The sequence below is a fragment of the Xyrauchen texanus genome, chromosome 14 (assembly GCF_025860055.1).
Source record: "Xyrauchen texanus isolate HMW12.3.18 chromosome 14, RBS_HiC_50CHRs, whole genome shotgun sequence".
In the NCBI taxonomy this organism is placed as follows: Eukaryota; Metazoa; Chordata; class Actinopteri; order Cypriniformes; family Catostomidae; genus Xyrauchen; species Xyrauchen texanus.
In genome coordinates this window covers 36,257,440-36,283,821 of record NC_068289.1, presented here as the reverse complement: position 1 = coordinate 36,283,821, position 26,382 = coordinate 36,257,440, and the positions used below count along the sequence as shown (strand labels likewise).

Below are 26,382 nucleotides of genomic sequence, written 5' to 3'. Positions count from 1 at the left end.
AAGTGTGAATTATGTAGTGACTTAAAAATGTAAACAAATCAAGGCTATCATATATTTTAAACTCTTCAAATTAGCAACCTGTTGTCTAGATTGCACTCTGCACACTCTTTGCATTCTCCCAACCAACTTCATATTTATCCACCTGGGATACTTTTTAAAACAGTATTGAAGGTCTTCAATGTATGCACCATTTTCGTTTTATTAAGAAACTGTGGTAACACTTTCTATGAAGCCCATTTTTATAATGCACTGTATAGGAATTAAAAATACATTAAGATGCTTTTGTAATGTTTAATAGTACGTCTTTTAATATGTTCTAACTTCTCATAAGTAATTGTAACCACAAGTATAATACATTATATTACTTATCGATTAGAGTATAATCAATAATAACACGACCAACATTAAATTCTATTTGCAAAAGTTAATGTATTGTATACATTTGTATTATATATATATATATATATATATATATATATATATATATATATATATATATATATATATATATATATATACAGTACTCACCGTCACCGTGGGGTCACCGTCATGCCATCCCAGATCCCAGAATATATCAGCTTTGTAGGTCCTTCAAATGCAAGTGAATGGTGACCAGAACTTTGAAGGTCCAAAAAGCATATAAAGGCAGCATAAAAGCAATCTACACGACTCTCCTTTTTTTTTTTTTACTATAAATGCTTCTACTTGCCCAGTAGGCGGTGATATGCATGAAGAAAGTGAATTGCCAAAAACAAAAGAAGAATGTAAAAGTGAAAGTGGAGATTTACAGTATAGTAAAAAGGACTTAAATAATAGTCTGATTCTCACTCACACCTATCATAACGCTTCTGAAGATATAGATTTAACCACAAGTGTCTTATGGATTGCTTTTATACTGACTTTATATGCTTTTTGGACCTTCAAAGTTCTGGCCACCATTCACTTTTTATTTGTTTGTGTTAAGCAAATGAAAGAAAGTTAGACACATCTGGGATGGCATGAGGGTGAGTAAAGGATGAGAGAATTTTAATTTAAGTAAAATGACAAAAGCTATTTTTCTTATAAGAAAATTTTGCACAAGATTTTTCACGCTGTCTCAGTGGAAAAAATGCATCCAAGCGGGGGTACTTCTCCATATTTTGCGGTAGCCGGTGCACAAGAGTCGATCACTATAGAAACCGCAATGTCCTCCGCCATTTTAAACAGAACCCATTGTGTAATTAATCAATTGTTGTGTCTCTCAGCTGTGATGAGCTATAATGCTGAACTTGTTAGTTTAAAGCCATTTAAAGGTATTTCCTAGCTTTAGTAGTGCAGTGTAGTAAGTGTAGTAAGTGATCACGAAGAGCTGTTGTATGTAAACGGCTGATGTGGATTCACTTCACATCACCTAACTGGCTCATATTACACACAAACGTTATCTTTTGCCACCACCTGCTGGCTAATGTATGTAATGTAAAAAATAAAACATAGCTCCTATCAGATCTGCACTGCTCTTACACTTTAGTTAAAATGGCAAGCTCAGAAGCGGAGTGATACATACACAGTGAAGCGTTGGAGTGCTGATGGTGTCAGACCATCAGTGCTCATGGAACATCTCTCGTCCAATCAGATCAATCTCAGGAATTTGATCATAAGCCTTTAGATCAAACTTTTGTTTTTAAGATTATGAGAAAAATAAATTCAGTCTAGCCTGATAGCATATAAAAAAAGTGTAAAGTGTTTTATTGAAAGTTTAAGCTGTGAGTATACAGCAATAACAATGTATACAGTAATAACTAAGTACAAGGGCTGTCAAACGATTACAATTTTTAATCGAATTAATTACATGGTGTCCCGATTAATTAATCGCGATTAATCGCATATACAAATATTAGTTGAGAAAGCCCCTCATATAACAATAACTCAATATATAATGATTATACATATTTATATCGATATATAATTATACATAGTTATCTTTAAATATTGAAAAATTATATATATATAAAAAATATTCAGATTATTCAAATGCTTTACATTCCAGTAGCAGAAGAGTTAATCATTGATAAGACAATACAAAAAGTGGCTTTAGAATACAATGTATTGTTTACTACCATATTATTGATCATAAGTCAATCATTGGCATACAGTTCACAGCAATCCATTTCACAAGTGAATTTGTCAATCAGTTGGAGATTTATTATGGGGGCTTGTTTAAGGGCCGTCAATTTACACCTACGTCAGACTCGGGCGTGTTGCGTCATAAACATTAAATGTTTAGGTCACTGTGTCAAGTTAAATATAGTTTAATACTCAATCTTTAAACACCCTTAGATCGCAATTGCGCTCCTTCGAGTGTTTTGAACGCAAGAACGTAACGCATGTCTGTGTTGTTCTGCCTACTGAAGTGTTTTCTTCACTGTATAAACTACACATTGCTCATACAGCTGAAATTTCACTTACTGCCCTCTGGAGTAAACAGGTGGTACTACAAGCTTGCATTTCTCAGGAATCTTCCTTATTATGGTCTGTGGGCATGCGATTAATTGCGTGAATGTTTTTAATGCTGTATTTTTTTGTCAAATTAATCGCACTGAATTTACACCTTAAATTGACAGCCCTACTAAGTACATTTATGTGTTTATAAACAAGGAGCAGATTTTTCATTCTTCCACAGCACAAACAATGCAAAAACTGTTTGCAACCACTAAAACCAGCATGAGACAGCAGGAGTGTGAGACAGCAGAGTGTCAGTCTAGATGGACAGAAAAACCCATCCTCACTATACCACACACCAACTGTCTCCAACAGACCTTATTCCATAGTGCACTCAGAGTGGGTCAACTCTTACCTGTAAAACATGCCACTCTCTAATGTAACTTAGTAGTTAAAGATCAAAGCCTGGTAACTGAAATGTTGCAGGTTCAAACACAGCTAGCGGCGATCTTTGGGCTATCACAGTAATGGGAATTTGGGAAAATGGGCTTAATTGACATTATGAACCTAATTTCACAATGTAAAAAATCTTAATGTCCTAAAATAGGCTTGAAATTCTTGAAGCATTTAAAATGTCTTTTGACTTTGTTGTGAAATATGATAAAAATATATATAACAAGTTCTGATTTTGGAAGATTCACCCACTTGTACTGTTAATACTGATAATCTCTGACAATCACTTATAATACTTTGCATTTTCAGGAAAAATGAATGCCCAAAGTAATAAACAAACAAATCTCCACTAATCACTGCTCATTTCAGCTACAATTTGTGAGGTTAAGTGGTGTGTATTTCTGTCATGACAGTTCGAATGTGTGTATCAAGCTCTCTCACCTGTTATACTGTCCCAGGTGCTGCTCCATTTCAGAAATATGCCTTAGTTTGTGCAGGAACCATTTGTCAATGGCAGTGAGGTTGTGGATCTGATCAACAGTTACACCACTGTGCAGGGCCTTATAAAAATCAAAATCAACACCTAAAATCATTTTCTTTTTCTTTTTTTTTTTACTAAACTTCCATAAAACTCTAACAAGATTTATTGTATTTTATAAAAAAAATAAAAAATAAGTCTCACAAAAGTTTGATTGATTTCTATGAGAACTACACTGAAAAGTACAGTTCACCCAATAATTAACTTTTCATTTACTCACCCTCATGTTGTTCTAAACTTAAATAACTTTCTTCCACAGAACACTAAAGCAGATTGCAAAATGATAGGGACTGACAGCCTCAGTCACCATTCACTTTCATTGACTCTTGTTCCATATAATGAAAGTGATTGGGGATTGAGACTGAACATTGACTGCATGTGATTTAAAGAAAAAAGTAAGTCATACTGGTATGGAACAACATCAGGATGTGTGAAGGATGACAGGTTACTTTTTTCTTTGGGTATACTGTTCATTTAATATCTTTAAGGAACAGTTATCTATCTTACTGATCTTTAGATCAATTTAGAAAATGATTAAGAAAATGATTTTGCAATGCAGTCCTAAACTAGCCAACCAAACTTAAAATAAATATCAAGAAAATAAACTGGCTATTATAATAAATGATTGCAATCTACAAAATTGTTTGGGTCATTGATACATGAGAAAAAATGGCTCTTGATTGTTGGCTGTAAGCTTGCGGTGTCCCTATACAGAGTAGAGCCCAATGAGCTGTAACTTGCTGTTGCTGTATAACGCTGGGGGTTTTCGAAATTTTTGTAGCTTCGGTAATTGTTCATATTAGTTTAAAGGGGTATGACATGAGGAATCTAATTTTCCTTGATCTTTTGACATATAAGACGCCATTCTACTATAAAAACATTCTGTAAGTTTCAGAACTGAAAACGTCCTCATTAATAGAAAAAGAGCATTTATTTAAACCAAACTGCAAACATTACTCGTTTGGAATTCGTGAAATTCTGATAACACAAGGACCAAATACATCTGCATATGCAATGCCTATTTTTCTGTCATTGTACCCTTGGACCCCGTCCATTGGTTCTAACAGTCAGTTACACAGTTGAAGTGCAGAGAGATGGGCCTGTCATGGGAGATTCATCAAAAGCATATTTACACAGGACACCTTCATGTGATTCTGGATATAAATATTTTTCTACATAAACGTGCACTAGACTAACGGTTTTGGCCATTATCATACATCATGTGCTGCTTTTAAAAGACGCAATGTCAAGTTATAACTCTGAAAAGGATTCCCCCATTTTGTGTCATTTAGCAGCGCTGCCTTGCTGTTGTGCTGTCTTGCTGTTGTGCTGTCTTGCCGTTGTGCTGTTTGGACCATTTTTGCACCATTAATTGTTTAACTTTTGTAAATATGCACTCGATGGATATCTTTGATCGTTTTGACACATTTCCGATGTGTGCTGCATTTTAAAAGTGCCAAAAACACGTCTCATTCTGCTGCTGCCACTGACTGGGAGAAACACATGCAGTTCTGTGTGTAAACAAACCAGGAAAATGTGAGATGTAAAGACCAGCGTTTCTACTTTGGCTTGTTGAAGCTGGTTAAAGCACCAAACATCACCGTATTTTGTATTACGTTTGTGTATTCAGAAAAGTTCAGTGTGAATGTCTTGTAAAACAATCACAATAAAATTGGACTAAAAAATCAAAGTAACCTATTTCATTCATGAATATTACATATGTCATGACTGTTTAGTGCTGCTTGAGAGAACAGTTTGAAACATTCAAATGAAATGTGTTGGGTGTGCGTTATGTGTTAATTCTGAAATGTAGTTTTAATGTTGTGTGGAGTTGGATCATGTTCTTCGGATTGCATTTCAAAGATGCCTGTATTGAAAGGGCTGTATGTTAGCCAATCACAATAGTTGGCACTTACATTGAAGTCTTAAAGGGCCAGGCACCTTAAAACCGAGTGATTCAGACAGAGGGCCAGAGACAGGGTGGAAAATCATTATATATGACTACATTATGACTGTTTGGTGCAACAACAAAAATACGTTTTACAAAAAAAAACTACTAACATTCAAGTTGGACCAAGGGAAGATTTAAAAATTATTTAAAAAAGAGTATATCATGACCCCTTCAATGTTACAGGATTTTTTTTAATTCTTATTTCAAAAGATCAAGGAAGAATCAAGGAATTTTATTCTTCATGATATGACCGCTATGAGAATTATTTTAATCTAGATAATTCTAGCCGAAACAGGACACAGGATTGTATTATAAAATTATTATATCATATTCAGTACACACCCTAATCCTAACCCATCCTGAACCCAAAGGAATGAAATGTTAAAACTTCCTGATGCATAAATCATGCAAAGGCTGAATTAAACATTGCTGCTATATGAGTTGAACACAATCAGAAACTATCATACTGCAAAGTCTCTGCTCTGACACATGTCTCTTAGTGTTCAGGGCCACATACCTGGGCGAGAGAGAAGATGCGAGTACTTGAAGGCATGGAGAGCTCTCGTTGCAGGTCATGCTGCTCCGTCCAGGCTCTCTTTAGAGGCAGGCGTGGTACAAAACCATCCACTGATGGGTGGCACATCCGCAAAGCCTTCTGGATGCTTTCCTCAAAGGTGCGGCCAACTGCCATGACCTGTGAGGGGAGGAAGCAAGAATTAGAGGATAACATCTATGTTTGTGTTTTTTGTGTGATGTACATCAATGGTACTGAATTAACAGTTCTCTTTGGCCAGACACCATGAGTGACGGGCGAAGAGCCGCATGAGCCAAGCAATACTGAAGTGAGACGGAGCAGTCCCCTCCGCCAGGAACAGCAATGACCGGAAAGTCGCCAAACGCGCGCACCCCCCTTCTCGCCTATAGCCGGCACGCACACCGCCTTTGGCTGTTTGTCAGGCAAAGATCACGCTTCGGTCCGGCTGCGTTATGGGCCGGCAGCACCGGGCGACGGTTTTGCGCTACGCCGTGCTCGCCTCGCTTTGCCTCGAGTCAACACTACCTAAAAGATCGCTCGGTAATGTACGGATTTGGCTTATGGACGGCTGACCCCTCTCCCTCACTCTCCCCAAACCCAGTTGGTCTCTTCCACATGATCTCGGGCTGCCCGACGCTGATCATGAGGTGGATCGCATTCTTCTCTCCGCCCGAAGCTCGTCCGCCGATAAAAAATCTACGGAGGAATTGCTCGATGTTGTTACTGGTACGTTGCCAGATTGGACCTGGCTCACGCAAAAGAAGAGACCCCAAACGCCCAAATTAGGGATAGATTTTATCTTCCAGTCTAAGAAAGGAACGCTCATGGGTCCCTTTCCTTTTGATAACCTCCATGAAGAGCTTTTTCGCCAAGTGAGAACCCCTAAAAAAAAATAAAAATAGGGTAGAGGGGAGATATAATACACATTTCTTCCCCAGTGTCTTACTACCCCACGCCACATGATGACAGAGCTGAGATGAGAAAGCTGGAGTTCTTCCTTCGTCCTCCTCCATTCCATTCGATTGAACACTCCATAACTCCATCCCGATCTCGGCACCATGAGTCGAAGGGCCACTGGTGACTCAACCATGAGGCTGCCCCACCACCCAACGGACTCTCTGCGCAGGGATTTCTGAGAGTGAGATAGAACTGAGGATGAGCCGAGTGACCTATTTGTTGTCCCTCACCACTGGATCCCACACCCACCCAGTCCCACCTTGTCCCCGAGTCCCACCCAGTCCATTGATGATTCAGGACTGAGAGCCCATGAGCGACAGGAGTCTTTCCTATGATGATATCGAGAGGCGACAGCATGCCTGAGACAGATTTAGATATTTGAGAGAGATGGACGTCTCACCAGTGACCTCCGGACCTCTGCCCACAGACCCGCTTTTTGTTGTGGGCCAAAAGCCAGGGATTTCTCCAAGGCCAAACCCCACAATATACGCTCAGGCCTCGCTCTTCTGAGGGTTCAATCTCCCGGCTCTTTCTGCCTTGGGTCCCACTCAGGTGCCCTTGTTGTCGGAGACTGCTATCCACAGACGCCTCCCTGACGGGCTGCAGCTTGACTAAGTGGTCAGCCCAGTTTAAGGATAGGTCAGTCAGCCTGGGCTGTCACAGCCACTGTCTCGGTTGATGGCTGTATTTCTGGCCCTGAATAGCCTCCTCCTGAGGCTATGTCTTGCAAGTACAATACAACGGTAGCCTCTTACATAAATCTTCATGAGACCACGCTCTGGTCAGCTGTATTTCTGACATCAGATTCTCCTTAGGCCCAGGTGTTATGACTTACGCATGGTTAAGATTTTACCACAGAAAATACCAACGTGAGCAAGAACCCACCAAGGCAGTAGCGAGGAGAGGGATGGAGGGAAGGTGAGAAGTGAGGGATGATGAGTGCAGAGGCTGAGATGGAGCGTCGATGCCCGCCTCAAAATGCACTTTCATGTTTGGCCCCTGGGCGGGTACCAACTGAGGATGTTGCAGGCTTTCTCCCCTGAGGTTATCGAGGACCTTTAAATGCCAGGCTTTTCCACTTGGAACAAGTTTAGTGAGATCTTAGGCAGAAGAGGACCTCTTCACTTCTATGGAATAGCGCAATGCTGGCCCCTACTTCTCCCCTGAACTCACCCAGCCCCTTGCCCGATCGCTAAGACATACATGACCCAGAATGCGCCTGATGTATTTCTTTCCTCGCTCTCTGCTCCTCGAGTCTTGGCGATGTTCACCAGCGCGGGTCTTGCCTCCCATGCCACTGCTTGGGCGCCATGGCCTAACAGGATGGAGCAGCCTCAGGAGCTAATCTCTCTCCTCTACGGCTCATGCCTGGGCCACCCTCACCAGGGAGGACCTTTCTCATCTCTGGCCCCGACCGTGAAACCTGCCCTGTCTGGCCCCTAAGCGGTACAAATGAGGTTCACAGGGGTGTTCTCTTGAGATTATCGAGCCCATTCAAGTCTGCTAGGCTCCCTCCACTTGGAACTGCTCATGGCTAGATCTTGCAGGGCAGAAGGGGACCCTTCAGCTTCTGTTGATAGCCAGTGCTCTCCTCTACTTCTCCCTGAAGTCGCCCAGTCCCCCCGGGAGGGGCGGACAGAACGACATAGCACTACAAATGCCTGCATGGATAGCAAAAAAAGGAGGAAGGACGAGATGAGTGAAGTGGAAGTGATGCAGACCACAGCAGTGAGAGGAGAGTGAGTGAGATGGAGCGGAAATGATTCCATTCCTCAATCCATTCCTTCATTCCATCCAATCCATCCGACGCCTCCGTCAATCCCATCCCGTCCATTCCATTCTGACCTCCAGGCTGATTTGCCATTGACCCTACTGCCTGCACTGCCTGAGGCCTACCTGAAACAGCCTGAGTGAGCCGGCCATCTCACCTAACTTTGCGCGGGCCAGATGCTTTGCTACTCCGGGCTCTTATGCCCTTGAGTCGACATCTCAGCTCATGTCTGAACAAGTTTGTGATGCGGCAGGCTGGTCCTCTCCGCACACATTCATCAAAATTGAATGGTTTAGATGTTTATGCTACTCCGTGCTCTTATGCCCTTGAGTCGACATCTGAAGCTCATGTCTGAGACCTCTCGCGTTTTTGTGAGTACACTGCACAACCGTAGGGGTCCGGACAGCCCCAAGTGCGGCGGCGTGGGTATTGCATTCCCCGTAGCGCTTAGCAGCGCAACATCTTGTTCCGCTTTTTTCAGGGAACAAGGGTTACACATGTAACCCGAGACATTTTCAGTATTTTGTTTTCCAAAAAAAATACTGAAGCATCCTTAAAACAAGGTTAATGTACTTCAGAATATATTAAGCCTTGTTTTCAGATAATATCTCTTGAATTAAGCTTTTTCTTTCCTTTTGTAATAATAATCCACACAAAAAGAATTAGATTTATGCTTAAAACTAAAAGTAGAAAAAAAAACAGTAATGCTTCACAATAAGGTTCCATTTGTTAACATTAGTTAATGCATTAGGTATCATGAACTAACAATGAACAAAATATTTTTAGAGCATTTATTAATCATGGTTAATGTTAGCTTATAAAAATACATTTGTTCATTATTAGTTCATAGTTCATTAACTTATCTTAACGTATACAAATTTAATAAAAAAAATGTATTAGTATATGTTGAAAGGAACATTACCAAGATAAATACATGCTCTAAAAGTATTGATAATTGTTAGTTCATGTTAACTAATTGTGACGGGGCAGAGGGTGGGGCCGGGTCATGATTATACACACCCGGTCCCTTATCAGGCTAATTAAGCCTCCAAGTGGGATAAAGGCTGATTGCGGACGGTGGTGCGACGAGAGAGAGATCGTTTACAGACATGTCCGTCATGTGTGTGTGTTTGTCTTTTGTTTAAGTTAATCATTAAAAATGAACTGCTTTACACTGGTGCCGAAATCCGGGAAGGAGGAGGGATACGTCATAGTAGAGTTCTCGCCACTACCATCCATCCCAACGGAGCAGCCGCGGCTGTCTGCAGGGGGACGGAGGAGCCCTCTCGTTTAAATTTAACAGTGTTTTTTGGGGGGGGTACTACAATTTTACAGGAAGTACCCCCCCATTTTTTATATTTCTGTTTCCCTCCCCTTGTCCCCTCCCTCATCCAGGTAGACGGGGGGGTGTACGTCATCGCCAGGCCGGTTCTCACCTCCTCCTTTCCATTGAACTGCTTTACACTAATGTAGTAAACTAAAGTTAAGAAATGGAACCTTTTTGTAAAGTGTTAGCAAAATAACTACTTGTCAATGGAGTAAAAAAATTTGATTAATGTAAGATATATTCTCTGAATTATTTTAATATCCATTGCAACTTTGCTTCACAAGTACAGCAAATCTGTCTCGTTTTAATGCTGGTTACATATTTTTAAAAGAAAATATGAAAATAATTTTTCAATTAAGTGACTAGACTAGGATCTTGGTTTTAAAGAATCTAAATTATTATTTGGTCCAAATAATAGTTTTAATCTGTGCTAAAAATGTGCTAAATTTTCTGTGCTAAAAATATTCAGTCGCTATGACAACTCATGCACCTCCCCAACGCTCTTCATGGCACTGCCGAGCTCCCGAGACGTTCCATGAAAGCGGTCCAGATCCCAACGAGGTATTTTAGTGACAATGTAATCCAAACTGGGCTCGAAACATGCTGTGGTCTGCTCCGACACAGCGTTCTTAATGTCCGGCAGAGGGATGCCCAGTGCCAGTTTAGCAGCTACAAATGCAAGTGGGTATCTAATGAGAAACAGTTACAAAGATATAAGGATTAATTAGGCTAATGTTATCTTCTACATAGTGCTTATATTCAGCAAGCAACAAAAACTGTAATCGTTGAACACTGACTACTTTGAAACAATATTTTTAGTATTGTGAAAGCGCTTTGCAAAATAAATGAATGAGAATAGATCCATAATACAGAAAAATCCCAAATGAGATATCCTTTTTATCTCAAATCTTCTCCTATACAGCAATGAGATTAAATGGAGGCTTTTGCTTTACTGTCCTGTATCTTAGATTTTTTTATACTGAGAAAAAGACCCCAATATTCTAACATGTGTTTCTTCTAGAGTTTCAAAAGAGATTGCAATAATGGTATCTTGGTGAATCTGACCAGTTTAGACAAGTTTGCAATCAAATATTAATGATTTCAATATCGCTGCAAACCTTTTTTTTTTCATATCAAATTCTTCAAGGAACACTTTGTCAACAATCATTTAATTTGTTTTCATGTTTATTCCTCCTAAGGAATTTGATAAACAAAGTTGAAACACATCTAATACTTCAAATAAAAATGTATAATTCAATAAATATGTATTTTTTGACGTGCTGCTCCCTGTGTTGCGCTTATGTGCACAACTGTTTTGTCCGTACTGTGTAGTGCTTTCTTCAATACATGTAAACAGGGTTAGTGTATTTATTACACGTGTGTTCAGTGGTTTCAGAGCGGTTCTGTGCTTGATACACAAGAATTCTATTTATCTGGTGGCTAGAGTGTCAGTTTGGTGTGCTAACATGCACTGAGCACATTATATTTGAGGACCCCCTCGAAAACGAGATGTTTCATCTCAAGGGATTATCCTCAACAATAAAAAAAATTAAAAAAAATAAAAAAATATTTAAAGCACTACAGTTTCACTTTAATTGCACATATGCATCATTTAACACAGTATGTTTGGCCGCTAATATATACTATACAAAGTGGACAGAAAGGGAGATGAGAGCATTTCACAGCATTAAAATGCTGTTGTCAACTAAAAACTACAGAAACTTCCGTTCCCAAAATAAAGGCTTGAGGGCTTTTATTATAGAAATAAATTACTATTGAATAATAATAATTATTATGACTATAAAATAATGTATATCTATAATAATTTATTAACTTAACATTATTACTATTATTATTATATGACAATAATATAATATTCAAGGGTTTAAAAAAATTATGATGAAAAGTGAGCGCACACTTTCACTGTTTTATTAATTTATTTAGTTTGGTTCTTATTAAGAGGATTAAACTGTGAATATCCTTTCTAGAAAAGTATTTCCAGTTGGCAATAGAGCATGGGTAAAACATTCATTTCAGTTAAAAATCACTTACATGCTGTTGTTTTTATTTTTTGTTTTTTTTAATCAAATCGCATGTCAATTGAAATATTTTTTAAATAATCGCAATTCAAATTTTTGTCCAAATCGTTCAGCCCTACTTGAAACACTACTATGTCTCTTGAGCTATGAAAGAGCAATCAAATGTTACAATTGCTTAACAACCTATAGTAATGCGCTCCACAAAATGCCTTCATTAGAATTTGTGGAAAGAAATGTTGCCCCAAATGGTATTAAAACTATTTTTGCCTTTTCACACCAATCTTTTTATAAGACAGCTAAATCTGTTCTGTTTATTCCACACAATTAGTTTTTCTTCTAACAGAGCATGCAGGATCAATGCTTTCAAAGAATATGGATTAATTTCACACTGAACAGACAGAGAAGTGGGTGGGTGTTTTAAAAGTCTGGCTCTGAACAAACCCAGAACTTTTGCTGCAGTTACTTCTCAAAATATTCGAGACATAAAAAACAAAAAACAAAGACGGTGTGAAACTGACACCTTCAGATGATCACGGGGAAATGTCTGTTTTGCAGGTAAAACTCAAACCAAGCCAAAGCAATTTACACTCTTAAATATGTGCATACAGTGATTAAATAAACTAAAATAAATAGTGAAGTTTCTAAAGACATTCACAACCATACAGTTTGGACTAAACCTATTTTCAACATTTTAGAATAATAATAAATTCATCAAAACTGTGAAGTAACACAAATGGAAGTGTAGGAATTATGAAGTGACTATAACATGTTAAATACAATTTCTTTTTGTATTTTAGCCTCTTCAAAGTAGTCACCAATTTGACTGGTAGTGTATCTGTATGTGGGTATCCTGTCTGTGTGGTCTAATATGTCACAATAATACTGTTGTTTCCTGTGAGAGGTGTGCACGTCTCACCCTGTTGCTTTAGACGCCAGTGCCGAGCTTCTGGAGAGGCGTGCATTCACCTCAATAATACAGTACTCCAGAGAGGACGGGTGCAGGGCGTACTGGATATTACACTCTCCCACAATGCCTAGATGACGCACCACCTTAATAGCCGTCTCTCTCAGCATGTGGTACTCCTCATTGGACAGAGTCTGGCTGGGGGCAACTACAATGGAGTCACCTTTGTGAAGACCAGAAAGAGCTATTATCTGTAATGCTCTTAGAAATGCAGTCTTTGTAATAACATTGGTTGTATATGTTTTTGAAAAACATTTCCATTTCATGTCAAGTTGTATAACCATCAAGTAAGAAGTAATACAATATTTTCCATACAGCTTGACTACATCATTAAACAGTAACATCATTGAACAGTAACACAATGTGGATTTTTTTTACTTTTAAATCCAACAAAAATATCCAAATTCATTTAAAATTCAGAAATTGATGTTCATCATAGAAGAGGTGCATTCAAGTAATTCCCTGTTTGAATTGCATTTTAATGCTTTTTTGAACAATACATAAAAATAAAACATAAAAATTTGCATCATGTCATTGTCAAAAGGTTTCTGTGTACCTGTGTGGATACCCAGGGGGTCAAAGTTCTCCATATTGCAGACAGTGACACAGTTATCAGCGACATCTCTCACCACCTCATATTCCACTTCCTTCCAGCCCAGGAGGGACATTTCAACCAGGATCTGGCTACTCATGGCCAGGGCCTTCAAAAGGAATAGACATAACCCACTTCATCATGCCAACCTATAGAAATAATCTGTTGATCATAAAGTGGATAGTAGCTCAACTGGTAAAGCATTGTTCTAGCAACACATATGTTATGGTTTTGATTCACAGGGAATGTATGCAATGATAAAATGTATTGCTTGCATGTACTTTAAGTTGCTTGAGATAAAAGCATCTACCAAATGCATAAATCTATTGTGAATGTCTTAATATTAATGGAAGGAATTAACATCATGTTGTGTGATGTTTTACAATACTCACCTTGCAAGCAGTGTCCTCTAACTTCTCTCTATTATCACACAAACCAGAGCCAAGACCACCCAGGGCATAAGCTGATCTCAACATGACAGGATAGCCGATCTCATCTGCTGCCATCAAAGCATCTGCCACCTGCCAGACAAACAGGCTCATTCATAATAACTTACAACTATCTATTCAAACAAATGCATCTCAATTGCAACCTCTATAGTCAAAAAAAATTCTGACACCACAAAAGAGAAAACAACTACTTTGAACAGTGCCACAATATGCAGGTGTCCATCTCACCGTATTAACTGCGAAACTGGGAGCGATCTTTTCATTGATCTCCATTAGTTTCTCTGCAAATAGTTGCCGGTCCTCAGTGGCCATGATGGACTCCACTGGTGTGCCCAAAACCTGCACTCCATACTTCTGAAATACCCCACTCTGAAAGAGCTCCACCCCTGACACCACAAACAGGAACATAACACTCATCTAACCGACAAAACCTCAATACTTAAGTTAAAATAAGTTTCATAAAGTTCAATAGTTGTTTTATGCAAAGTTCAACAGCCGAAAATAAAAATATCATGATTTACTTACACTTATGTAGCTCCAAACCCATTTGTTTTATATTTTTCAGTGGAAAACAAAAGGAGAATTTCGGTTGAATTTTCATGCAGCTCTTTTCCATAAAGCAGTTCATAGTGACCACATCTGTCAAGGATGGGAATGGATCTGCCATCTGAATGAAAATCTAGGTGAAGATTCTTAACCTCCCGAGACCCCGCGTTCACATGCGTAGACATTACGTTTTGGCTTCGCTATAGTTTATGCATCATTAAATTTAATTTAAACTGACTGATCTCAGTTCAGAAGACTCTAGGCCAGGGGTCGGCAACCTATGGCATGTGTGCCAGCATTGGCACATGGAGGGGAAATCACTGGCACGCCAGCAATGGCGAGAGAGGAGTAGAGTATTTTATTTATAGTCCTGCATTCCATCTTGATGTAATCCTTCCTCATGATCACTCATCATGTTTTCATGAGCTGAATGGGAGGCTAAACAAAAAGTAAAAATGTGACGAGACTGCAGTATACCCAACAGACTCTTGCAGCATGGGCAAAAGCACTTCGCTTTTGGTTAATCGCGCGAGTAAACTTGCCTGCTTTGCTTCGGTCAGGCTTCGTGGATGACATTCCGTGTTTCATTTTTGCTTACAGAACAACGCATGATGTAATAAGGAAAATAAATCACCACTATTAATCCATGAGTTCCCCAACCCAGCATATAGGTACACCCTCCTTAAACCATAGTCACACTAAAAATTACATAAAACAATTAAAAGAGAAAAAAATAAACCCACATCGTGGGGTTCAAAAATCTTTTCAAGTCTATTCAAAATATAAATGAAACCTGGAAATAAAGTTTTAGGATTTTGCAGGTGAAATTCACCGAAAAGGCCTAAACAGTTGACCGGCTTGCATGTGCAGCGCGACTCTCATCACACTTTAATACTGTTTAGCCTCCCATTCAGCTGATGAAAACATGCTGCGTGATCTCACTGTTGCTTGTGTGCTAGTGATTACATGATTACAATGACATAATAAAAGAAATATATAAGATTCCACACAATTTCATGATCAGTAATCAAATAAGCAAATTTGTTTTAAAACATTAACTATGTTAACACATTTTGTACAAAAGGACAGGTTTTCTTTCATTAAAGCACTTAAGATGCTCTCTGAAAATTAACATGCAGGATCATGATTATATGATAATCATGGGGTTTTGTACAAAATGCATTATGTTGATGATATTATTTGTAATGAAAAATAAACAATAAAAATGCGAAATAGAAACATTTTCACAAGTGGACACATCCTTTGGAAAATCACATACATTTGCATGTTTTATTTATTTAAATAATGGCAAAATCATTGACCAGGAAAATAAAAAATGGCACTCCATGACAACAAGGTTGCCGACCCCTGCTCAAGGCTGTCATTAAATGGGTTAAACTTTCAACGCACGAGTCATGTGACAAAACAACATGGTGCCGATCTTTGTGTTTGTCTTTGTCTTTGGGAGAAACTGCAAAATAAACTAAATCTGGCAAGAAACCTCATTAAGCTTTTACATTAAAATCTGTTTGAGTCTAAAGAGTAGTCTCTAGTCTCATCCGATATGCCATTTAAAATATGTAATCGATTTACTGCAAAACGGCACGCTGTTAAACACAATGACCATATATGTGGACTAAAGGCTCATTTTCCTTAAAATATCCTAGTTTCACTGCAATATCACATTGAGCATCAATGGATGCATCTAAAAGCTTGAAAATATTGCTTTCAGAGGCTGTATATGGAGTTGAGGATGAAAATAACAGGGTTCGTACAGATGCTTCAAAGTTAAATTCAAGGACTTTCAAGGACTTTTCAAGCACATTTTTATTTGTTTTCAAGGTCTATGCTGAAGATGTCATTAAAACGAATTTAATTATTTGTTCATTTTAAATACAAATATTTTATTAATTCAGTTAATTTATATTTAAAAAGCACCACTTATTACAAGTACAACGTAACTCAATGTGCATCTTTAACTACATATTCTCACGGTAACAATTCTTGGTTCATGACTAAATTGATGAGCAATTGTAGTGTGCTCCTTTAAAAAGGAGCTTGTTGGAGCTTTCCAACAACAGTAAAGACGTATGTGAGGAAATGACCCAAATTGCAAATGGGTCATTCTCAAAAAATGTTGACTTACCAACTTACAAAATATTACAATTTTCCATTCAGTTCAGTTTTTGCCTATAAACGCTGAGGATAAACATTTTATAACATGTTGACATTATTTATATTCATAAAGTACAACTTGGCTGTTGTTGTTTTATTATTATTATTATTTTTTTCATGAACGAAGCAAGTTAACCCTAATAAGGGTTAAATGAGTTACAACAGCACATTTTGAGGGTTCAATGGGGTGCAGCACCAGATATTTTTGAGTGAAAATATTAGTTAAAAATTGAATTAATAACTTTTTTACATACAGGGGATAAATCACTATATGCATTTTTAACCAGCCGCTGAACTTTGACCCTTAAAAAATATTTTCAAAAATGTTTGAATTAATTATTTTTTAAAACATAAAAAAGAAAAGAAAAATATTTCATCATTGATAACACCAATGCCATGAAATCAAGGGACAAACATTCTTTTTAAATTATTTACATTTTTAATAAAAATTGTGCACACTTGTTCAGCCTTGCACTAATGTTTATATTAAATATAAAGACATAAATAACTTTACATGTCATAGAAGTGGTGTACCAGATGAACTGGACATGGATTTTTTTCAAATATATTGGACAATTTCAAATATATTTAAATAAAAAATTGCAAAACCGAGTCAAGCCAATTCATACCATTAAAGGTTAGGTTATAGAATAATACCTTTTAAAAGTATTTATTTTCATTTATTTATTTTAATAAAAAAGTCAAGGGACATGTTTGTCAACATATTTTGATACTGACCTAAATGTTGTCAGAAATAACCTATTTTGTGAGACACAAAGCTTTCTTTACAAAAGGGGGCGCTAGACGACTCCCAAAATAGAATCCTCCATTGATCTGCATCCATATCTCACAATGTTTTACATCTCATAATTTATTCACTCTGGAGATTAATTTTGAATTAAAACTGATAATGGCAAGAATTCATACTTGTTAAATCCGCTACAGCAGTATTTTATAGAAAAGTATCTATAAAATACTTATTTTTTAAATCAAGTAACACTTGATTGTGATTGGCCCATTCTGAACAGTGCTGCCAAAAGTAACATGTGCCACGTCACTTCGCCGTCTATGCGCTGCCTGCTTTAGCAGTGGTCTAGTGGTCTGTCGTTGTGTTTTTCCGAAAACAAACAAATACATTTCATTTTATTACACTATTTAAGCAACGTATTTTATTATTTTCTATAATTCAAGAACCTTTTATACACCTCTTAGTAAAAAATTGCTATTTTCAAGGATTTTCCAGGACTTAAATTTGAAAAAGCCAAATTCAATCACTTCAAAAACTTTAAGCACCTTGTACGAACCCTGAAATAAGGTGCATTTCAAACTGTTCTGAGACAAGTGCATACAGACAGCACTGGAGGTTAAGCCATTCACTAAATAGGGAGCAAAGCAGCAAGGGAGCATCCTATAGCTTTCCTATGCAGAAAAGTTTATTCACTCCTAACATCCAGTCAAATGTTCAGTTTCAGGATGCAGATTATGTTTGACAACAATCTGATTTTTTTTTTTTTTTGCATGTTTATTAGGGGCTACTAGATAAAAATCAAAAAGGGAAATGACAAATGCACACAGCAGTCGTGCTCAGGTCTCAGAAGTGTATGGAAAATCTGGGTGAAGATTCTTAAAGATTTCTCCTTTTGTGGTCCGGAAAAAATTTGCATTGGGTGTACTATTCCTGATTGCTGATTGGTGTGATGCTGAATGCTTACCACAGTTGAGAGCCGTTTGTCCACCCATGGAGAGCAGGATACCGTCGGGTCGCTCTACTTTGATCACATCTGTCACAAACTCAGGAGTGACGGGGAGGAAGTACACAGAGTCTGCCTGCTTAGTGCCAGACTCGTTAGTCTGTACCGAGGCAATGTTCGGATTAATCAGCACCGTTTTCAGGTTTTCCTCCTGCAGACAAAAACAAGACACACTGTTGTCAGAAAGATCATCTGTATTGTTCTTCAAGTAGTTCCTTGGTCCCCAACTGTGGTAAAGTACATGGAGTGCCCCAAGGTGGCACGCAGCATGACATTTGAAATGTAAAATAAAAAAATATATACATTTTATTTTATTTTAATTGTTCTGTTTTTTCAATGATTCATTTCTAATTTCTGATCTATTTACAATATTAATGCACTGTAGCTTTGTGCATCTAAGACTCTAAGACAAACCACATTCTACTGGAACTGTACAATACGAATAAGTAATGATCTCAAGCTGCATACTGGCACAGATGCGATGATCAGAGTGCAATCCAATTTTAGTCTGCACGTAAAAAAGAGAAGACTGCAAAATTTGCATATTAACACATGCAATTGCAATGCTTTCTTAATGGTACTATTATTGTGATGAGGGTCTCGCAGCATAATGATTCATCTTAACTACATTAATATTGATATGAATCAAAATATGACATCATAACGCTCAAAGAGTTGTCAATAGGCTCAATGCTACAAAAATTAGGGGGAACATTGTTATGACTACGTGTAGGTGGTACTTGAATGGTTTGATTTGATTAAAAGTGGTACTTAGCCTGAAAAGATAAGAACCATTGAAGTTGGTCATTGAAAAGAGATACAACATCCCACCTTCATAGCTTTGACAGCCTGGGATCCTGAATAGTCAAACTCCCCAGCCTGACCGATAGACAGACCCCCAGATCCCAGCACCAGAACTTTGGAAACCTAGGTGAAACAAGGACAACAAATGTGTGGGTAATTCACACAGAACATGTTCATTAGCATTTTTTTCAAGATTCAAGATATAAATTATTAACAAATGAATGTATAAATAAAAGAGTATATTTTAGGTTCTATGACTGCTCACCAATAATTAAAAAAAAATTTAATCAGCTTTTTGCTTTCAGTTCATTTTTAATGGTCCTGTGTTGTGAGAAATAAGTTCAAAGGTACAAAGATTCCATGTCGTCTCTCAATTAAAGATGTTATTTAAACTGTATGCATAATATCTATAAATAAGCAAAATGTTGTTTAAAATAGTTTCAGATGGAGAATGCCACATCACAGTGACATGCCATTTTAAAAAGTACTTCATTTCAAATACCCATGTTCAGAAGTGTATTTGTACAATATTACAGAGAGGGCCTCCAATTTATGTGGTTTGTCTCCCCCACCTGGATTCTCTGAGGAATTTCAGGTTTCTTTGGCATCACAGATGTGATACTTCCCTCCTTCCCCTTCTTTATCAGAGAGATGAAAGCATCAAACAGGAACTATAAAAGATAATACAAGAAAGTTCTCAAGTAAATTAACTGTTTTTTAATGAAATAATTAGCACCCTGCTGTGTAGTGCAGGCATGCATGAATCCCTAAGGAGAATTCTTCCCATAAACACAACATGATCAAGAGAGGACATTCGGTGATGAAAAAATCAGATGCTTCAAGATCTTTTGAAAGTGCTGCGGTACCTCTGTGTCCGTGGGTCCTGCCTTGGCTTCAGGGTGAAACTGCGCTGTGAACACTGGCTTGGTGTTATGCATAATACCCTGAGAGAAATAAAGTACAGTGGAAGACATTAGCCCAGATTCTTCTAAAAACAAGCCAAAGGTTATTTGCTATAGAGACAATAATATAAGCATTAATTAGTAGTAAATACAGAGACCAATGTCAAGCTAAATGCAGAGGGATGCTACTTTAAAAGCAAGAAACCACAGAAGCAAAGTACAAGAATATTGTTAGTAAAAAATCTTGGGCATTAATAATATTTTTTTCATCATAGGTTATCTTTATGTGGCCAGTCAGTCACAACTGAGATTAAAGGAATAGTTTACCAAAAGAGTTAAAGATCCTGTCATTATTTACTCACCCTTATGTTGTTCTAAACCCATTTTCGTTTTGTAAAACATAAAAGGAGAATTTTAAAAATATCTATGCAGCGCATTGTCAACTAAAGTTTTTCATTCTCTATAAAGGACACACACACACACACACAAAAAAACACCATAAAAGTAGTTATACTATTTGAATGGGAAGTGAATAACTTAAAAGAGATAGTTCCCCCATCTCTCATCATTTACTCACTTTCATGCCATCCCAGATGTGTATGACTTTCTTTCTTGTGCTGAACACAAACAAAGATTTTTAGAAGAATATCTCAGCTGTGTAGGTCCATACAACGCAAGTGAATGGTGGCCTGAACTTTGAAGGTCCAAAAAGAATATAAAGGCAGCATAAATGTAATTCATACAACTCCAGTTGTTAATATATGTCTTCTAATGAGATGCAATCACATTGGGTGAGAAACAGATCGATATTTCAATCCTTACTTACAATAAATCTCCACATTCACTTTTAAATTATGGAGTAAATAAGTACTTATATATTGATCTGTTTCTTTGATATCACTTCTGATGACATGTATTTAACCAATGATGGTCATATGGATTGCTTTTATTCTGCCTTTATGTCATTTTTGGATCTTGAAAAGTCTGGCCACAGTTCACTTGCTCTGTATGGACCTACAGAGCTGAAATATTTTTCTAAAAATCTTAGTTTGTGTCCTGCAGAAGAAATAAAGTCTAGGATGGCATGAGGTAAATGATGGGAGAAGATTCATTATTGGGTGAACTATACCTTCGAATTTTGGTCCTTTCCTCAAACCAAGCTATCGAATAGCTTCAGAAGACTTGGGATATAGCACAAAATTCATATGGACTACTTTTATTGTAATTTTTTTATTTTTTATTTTTTGGTCCTCTCTAGGGCTCGACAGCAATGGTCAACTTGAGGGTAAATAATGACAGAATGTTCATTTTGGGATACTAGATTTAAAATCTATTTGAAACTATATCAAGTGAAACAGAGGACAAACCTCATTGGTTCCATCATTTGCATTGATGAAAAGAGGACTCCAGTCTGGAGGAAGAGACTCGCTGTCTATTCCATACCCATGATTTTGGGCTGTAATAAAGGCCTGGCCCGTCATCATGTTCACAACAGGCTGGTTCTGGCCCCTGTACAAAACAAGATCAAGAAGCAAGTGTTGTCATTATTATTAGTCTAAGGAAGAAATTGGGGGGAAAAAAATCAATAGGAAGGCATCTGGAAACATTATGTAACATATTCATATTAATATTAACATATAAAATTAATATGTACCTATTCCCCATAGGTAGTTTGTAAGACTCTGCACCAGCTGCCAGAGCTGTGATTTGATTCCCCATACAAATACCAAACACTGGCTTTGATCTGTCACTTTCTAGCACCTGAAAGAGATGGATGAACCACTATGAAGGTAATATAAAAGCATGACAATATATAGATTTACGATTATTCAAAATAGTTTTTTACAAAATTATAATATTATCATAGTACCTTTCGGACATTATGAATTAGGGTCTTTGCTAGTGAAGGATCACCAGGGCCGTTAGAGATGAAAAGACCATCGTAATCCAAACTCATCAGGTCTTGGTCCCATGGCACCAAACGCACCTCAGCTCCACGCTAAGATACAAAAACAAATATTGAAATATGAAAAATTATAACACCTATTGGTTACACTCAAATGTAAAGGAGAAGTCTACAAGAGCCACAATGTTCTACCTTGACGAGCAGTCTGATAATGTTGTGCTTGATTCCACAGTCAACAGCAACTACTTTAATCGGGTTACCTTTTCCAAACACTTGAATATCCTTAAACCAGAAAGAGACAAGTCTTTGAATTGGTTGACAACCTACTGGAAATGCAAAGCATATGATAGTTACCTTGGTTGAAACCTCAGCGACTAGATTTCGCTGGTTAGGGTCTGTGATCTCCACTGGCTGTCCATCAAATTCAATCTTCCCTAAAACAGTGCCCTACGTACAAGAAGAAACACTATCAAGCTTTCAAATCAATGAAAATAATGTCTTTAAAGCATGTTCGATATAAAAGTACCACAAATACTGACCTTGTCTCTGATGATCTTTGTCAGCATCCTGGTATCTATACCAAAAAGTGCAGGCACCTACAAACACAAGAAAAAAAGATTTGTATTTAAGACTTTGTGAAGTAAGAGGTTATTAAATAGGTTTCTATGTGCAAACACACCTTTTCTTCTTTTAGCCACTGTGCCAGTGATTTCACAGAGTTCCAATGACTGTACTCACGACTGTAGTCCTGAACCAAAAGTCCTGACACCTTCCAACAACAAAAGACATGGAAACAAACCAATATTGAAGCAGTTAAGGGTTTTATCTGACCTTAAAGTGTTAGTTCACCTAAAAATTTTAACTCTCTCATCATTTTCTCACCCTCATGCCATCCCTGATGTGTATGAATTTCTTTCTTCTGCTGAACACAAACAAAGATTTTGAGAAAAATATCTCAGCTCTGTACATATGTCCGTACAATGTAAGTAAATGGTGGCCAGAAAATTGAAGGACCTAAAAGCATATAAAAGCAGCAAAAAAGTAATCCATATGACTCCAGTGGTTAAATCTATATCTTCAGAAGTGATATGATAGGAGTGTGTGAGAAACAGATCAATATTTAAAGGTACAAGCACTCAGTAATTCTAATCCAATACACTTTTTGTCTAATTCTGCAAATATTTCCTAACTGTCTGCTAGCTGTCCGTTCTGTGGGAGGGCTGAAAACAATCTAGTATTTGTACACAGCCCTGGCTCTGTAAATGGGAAAAAAAACAAAGTGGAACAGTCCAATCCACACAACACTACTCAAGTCAATCATCAACTGGGGGTGGTTCTTGCATGTGCACAGGATGGAGGGTGGGGGCAGAGCGAGAGGAGAAGAGCGACGGCAAATCTGGCTGATGCAAACTTTCTAAACTCCAAGGAGGACAAATGGCTGACAAACAGACCAAGAGAAAAATATCAGATGAATATAAACTGAAAAAGAAGTATTATGATAAGTCAAGGGCTAGGAGCCGTGTCAACATCAGCAAGGCTTTTTAGCAGTGTAGAGACCTACAAGAGGTAAAGGCTTGAAGACGGATGCAGAAGTTACTCTTTTCCTTCTCGATGGGATACATTTTGCTATGTTTTACAGAACCCATATATGCTGTTGTTGTGATGTTAGATTTAGTAGCAGGAGAGTTGTGAGTGTCTGGAGCTGGTGTGCGTAAAACCATCTCCTGTGCATGAATTTGGGGGCGGAGCATCCAAAAGAGCACTGAAGAGAGGGGTGTGTTTGCTTTGGCAGTTGAGATCAAATATCAACAGTGTTTATCTGGAATCGCTGAGTGCACATTTAAGTCCTTTTATACTATAAATCTCCACTTTCACATTCTTCTTTTGTTTTTGTCGATTTGCATTCTTTGTGCTTATCAACAAATACTGGGCAAGGAAGAGAATCCATAATAAATCAATCTGAAGATATAGATTGAACTACTGGAGTCATATGGATTACTTTTATGCTGACTTTATTTACTATTTGGACCTTTAAAGTTCTGGCCACCATTCAGTTGCATTGTGAGGACCTACAGAGGTGAGATATTCTTCTAAAAATATTTGTTTGTGTTCAGCAAAAGAAGAAAGTCAAACACATCTGGAATGGCATGAGGGTGAGTAAATGATGAGATTATTTAAATTTTGGGGTGAACTATTCCTTTATCCAATAGAGCCAAAAACAACATTTACTGTATGTACGTAGATACCATTGTAAGGGAAGCTTGAATCACCTGAATGCGATTGGACTCAACATTCTTCTTCAATCCCAGCTCATCTAGCTCCTGTGTGTTGGGAACTCCATAGTTTCCCACAATGGGGTAGGTGAGGGTCAAAATCTGCCCTCTGTAACTGGGATCTGTCAGGGCTTCGGGATATCTGAAGATCATAGATGCATAAGATAATGTAGTATCAACTTAAAACTAAGTATCATCTAGATAATACTTTGATAATACTAATCATTTATAACCTGTTTCATCATTTTGAGTGTGTAATGAAATATGCATTTTCCTTATTTTTCTTTGGAATCAACACCATATAATTGGGTCCTCATACATAAAAATATATGCCTATATAGCCTTTATATGGAGTCCTCACAAGTGGATCAACATTTTGCTGCATAAAAGTTTGGCCTTACTTTGACAACTGTCAAAATACAAATTCCCAAATAACCATATTCAGAGGCACATGTCAAAGGTCCCTTCTTACCCAACTAGTCCTGTATTGAAGACCAGCTCTCCGGCTGCAGACTGGTAATGGCCAAAAGAGTAGCCCTTCATTTTTGTACCATCATCAAGCACCAGGTGCGCAGTCTGAGCCTGGAAATTAGATTCATAGACTTCTACTACTCTCATGCGCAAATATCAAATAAGTATCGATGAACTCACCAATAATCTGCAATACCTCAGTCATATGAAATTGTGAAATAATTGATCCTCTGTGATTAATACCATTAACTAAATAACTAAAAAGTCATACCTTAAAGCTAAGCAACCTGGTCGATGTTCTCCAGTTGCGCCATTTCAGCTTCAGTGACTTGGCAACTCCACAGACTGTTAAGATTTTTGACATATTCTGTCCAAAACGGCTCTTCCCCCCTTTAATAATTTGTTTTCAATGTTTGCTATTCTCAACCTAAGACGCGTGAATTTCTGCTTGGAGAAGATTTAAAACACTTCCATGTACCGGTGAATAAGGTGCGCTCTGTTCACCTGCTGCACCAAGTCATCAAGTTGGAGAGCAACCCTCGAGCTCGCGGGTTCCTCACACTCCACATGTTTTTTGTCATCGCTTAATCAACGCGCTGTACTATGATTGGTCCATTTGTCTTAGATGGATAAAAACGCTGCACGCCGATTGTTACTTTTGCAAATAGCTTACCTAAATTAAAAATACTAGAAAATGAACTATTTTAGTACAATTTAAAAACGCCAAAATTATGAAAAATATGAATCCACAACAGCTCCGATACTAAAAATCTAAAGGTTTTTGAAGAAAAAAAAAATCTTAAAGTTAGTAAAAATAAATCAATATAATTCTACTCATGAAATTCCAACAAACTCAAATTGCATGAATCTTTATAATTTATTCTTCAACTCTATTATTATAATAAACAAGGAAACTGCTGTCATCTCTGACTTGATGGAACATCATCACATTCTTTCATCACATTCATTCAAAAAAAAAAAATAAATAAATAAAAAAAAAAAATATATATATATATATATATATATATATATATATATATATATATATATATATATATATATATATATATATATATATATATATATATATGTATATATGTATATGTATATATGTATATGTATATATATATGTATATATGTGTGTGTGTGTGTGTGTGTGTTCCTTTAGGACAATTAAACTACTATGACTGCATGTAAATAAATAACTGTAATCTAATTTCTGTATTCGCAGTGACGATAGATAGGCTTAAGCATTACTGCAATTTCATTGTGGTACAGAATTGCCATGTACTGTAGCAACATTCATATTTTACAGATTTATAGTATAACTATGATTGAAAAGGTGGATCTGAACAACAATCTATCAACAATCAAACATCTACAGTTATTAACTAGTAAAATAGAAATCATGAATCATGTGTTGTCATGAGTATTTTAAAGACTTTCCATTTTATTCCAACAATATGTTCTAATTTTCTGACACCAAAATTTGTTCTGATACAAAAAAAAAAAAAAAAAAGGTGAAGGACAAAGGGTATGCAATATAACAATAAGAGAGGT

At 37.2% G+C, this 26,382-nt stretch overlaps 1 protein-coding gene across 1 annotated transcript in view; it reads right to left on the bottom strand.

Annotated features, from left to right (window-relative positions):
* Positions 1 to 25,332, bottom strand: part of cps1 (carbamoyl-phosphate synthase 1, mitochondrial) — a 75,310-nt gene extending 49,978 nt beyond the window's left edge. Inside the window, 21 exon segments of the mRNA XM_052142549.1 lie at positions 3,313 to 3,431; positions 5,878 to 6,054; positions 10,441 to 10,639; positions 12,906 to 13,116; positions 13,510 to 13,654; positions 13,938 to 14,066; positions 14,223 to 14,380; positions 18,428 to 18,617; positions 19,298 to 19,393; positions 19,843 to 19,941; positions 20,137 to 20,214; positions 21,540 to 21,681; positions 21,827 to 21,933; positions 22,043 to 22,171; positions 22,271 to 22,360; positions 22,433 to 22,525; positions 22,618 to 22,674; positions 22,758 to 22,847; positions 24,349 to 24,493; positions 24,824 to 24,933; positions 25,094 to 25,332. Coding sequence (XP_051998509.1) covers positions 3,313 to 3,431; positions 5,878 to 6,054; positions 10,441 to 10,639; positions 12,906 to 13,116; positions 13,510 to 13,654; positions 13,938 to 14,066; positions 14,223 to 14,380; positions 18,428 to 18,617; positions 19,298 to 19,393; positions 19,843 to 19,941; positions 20,137 to 20,214; positions 21,540 to 21,681; positions 21,827 to 21,933; positions 22,043 to 22,171; positions 22,271 to 22,360; positions 22,433 to 22,525; positions 22,618 to 22,674; positions 22,758 to 22,847; positions 24,349 to 24,493; positions 24,824 to 24,933; positions 25,094 to 25,186 — 2,657 coding nt within the window. The 5' untranslated portion in view covers positions 25,187 to 25,332.
* Positions 25,333 to 26,382: the final 1,050 nt, after the last annotated feature.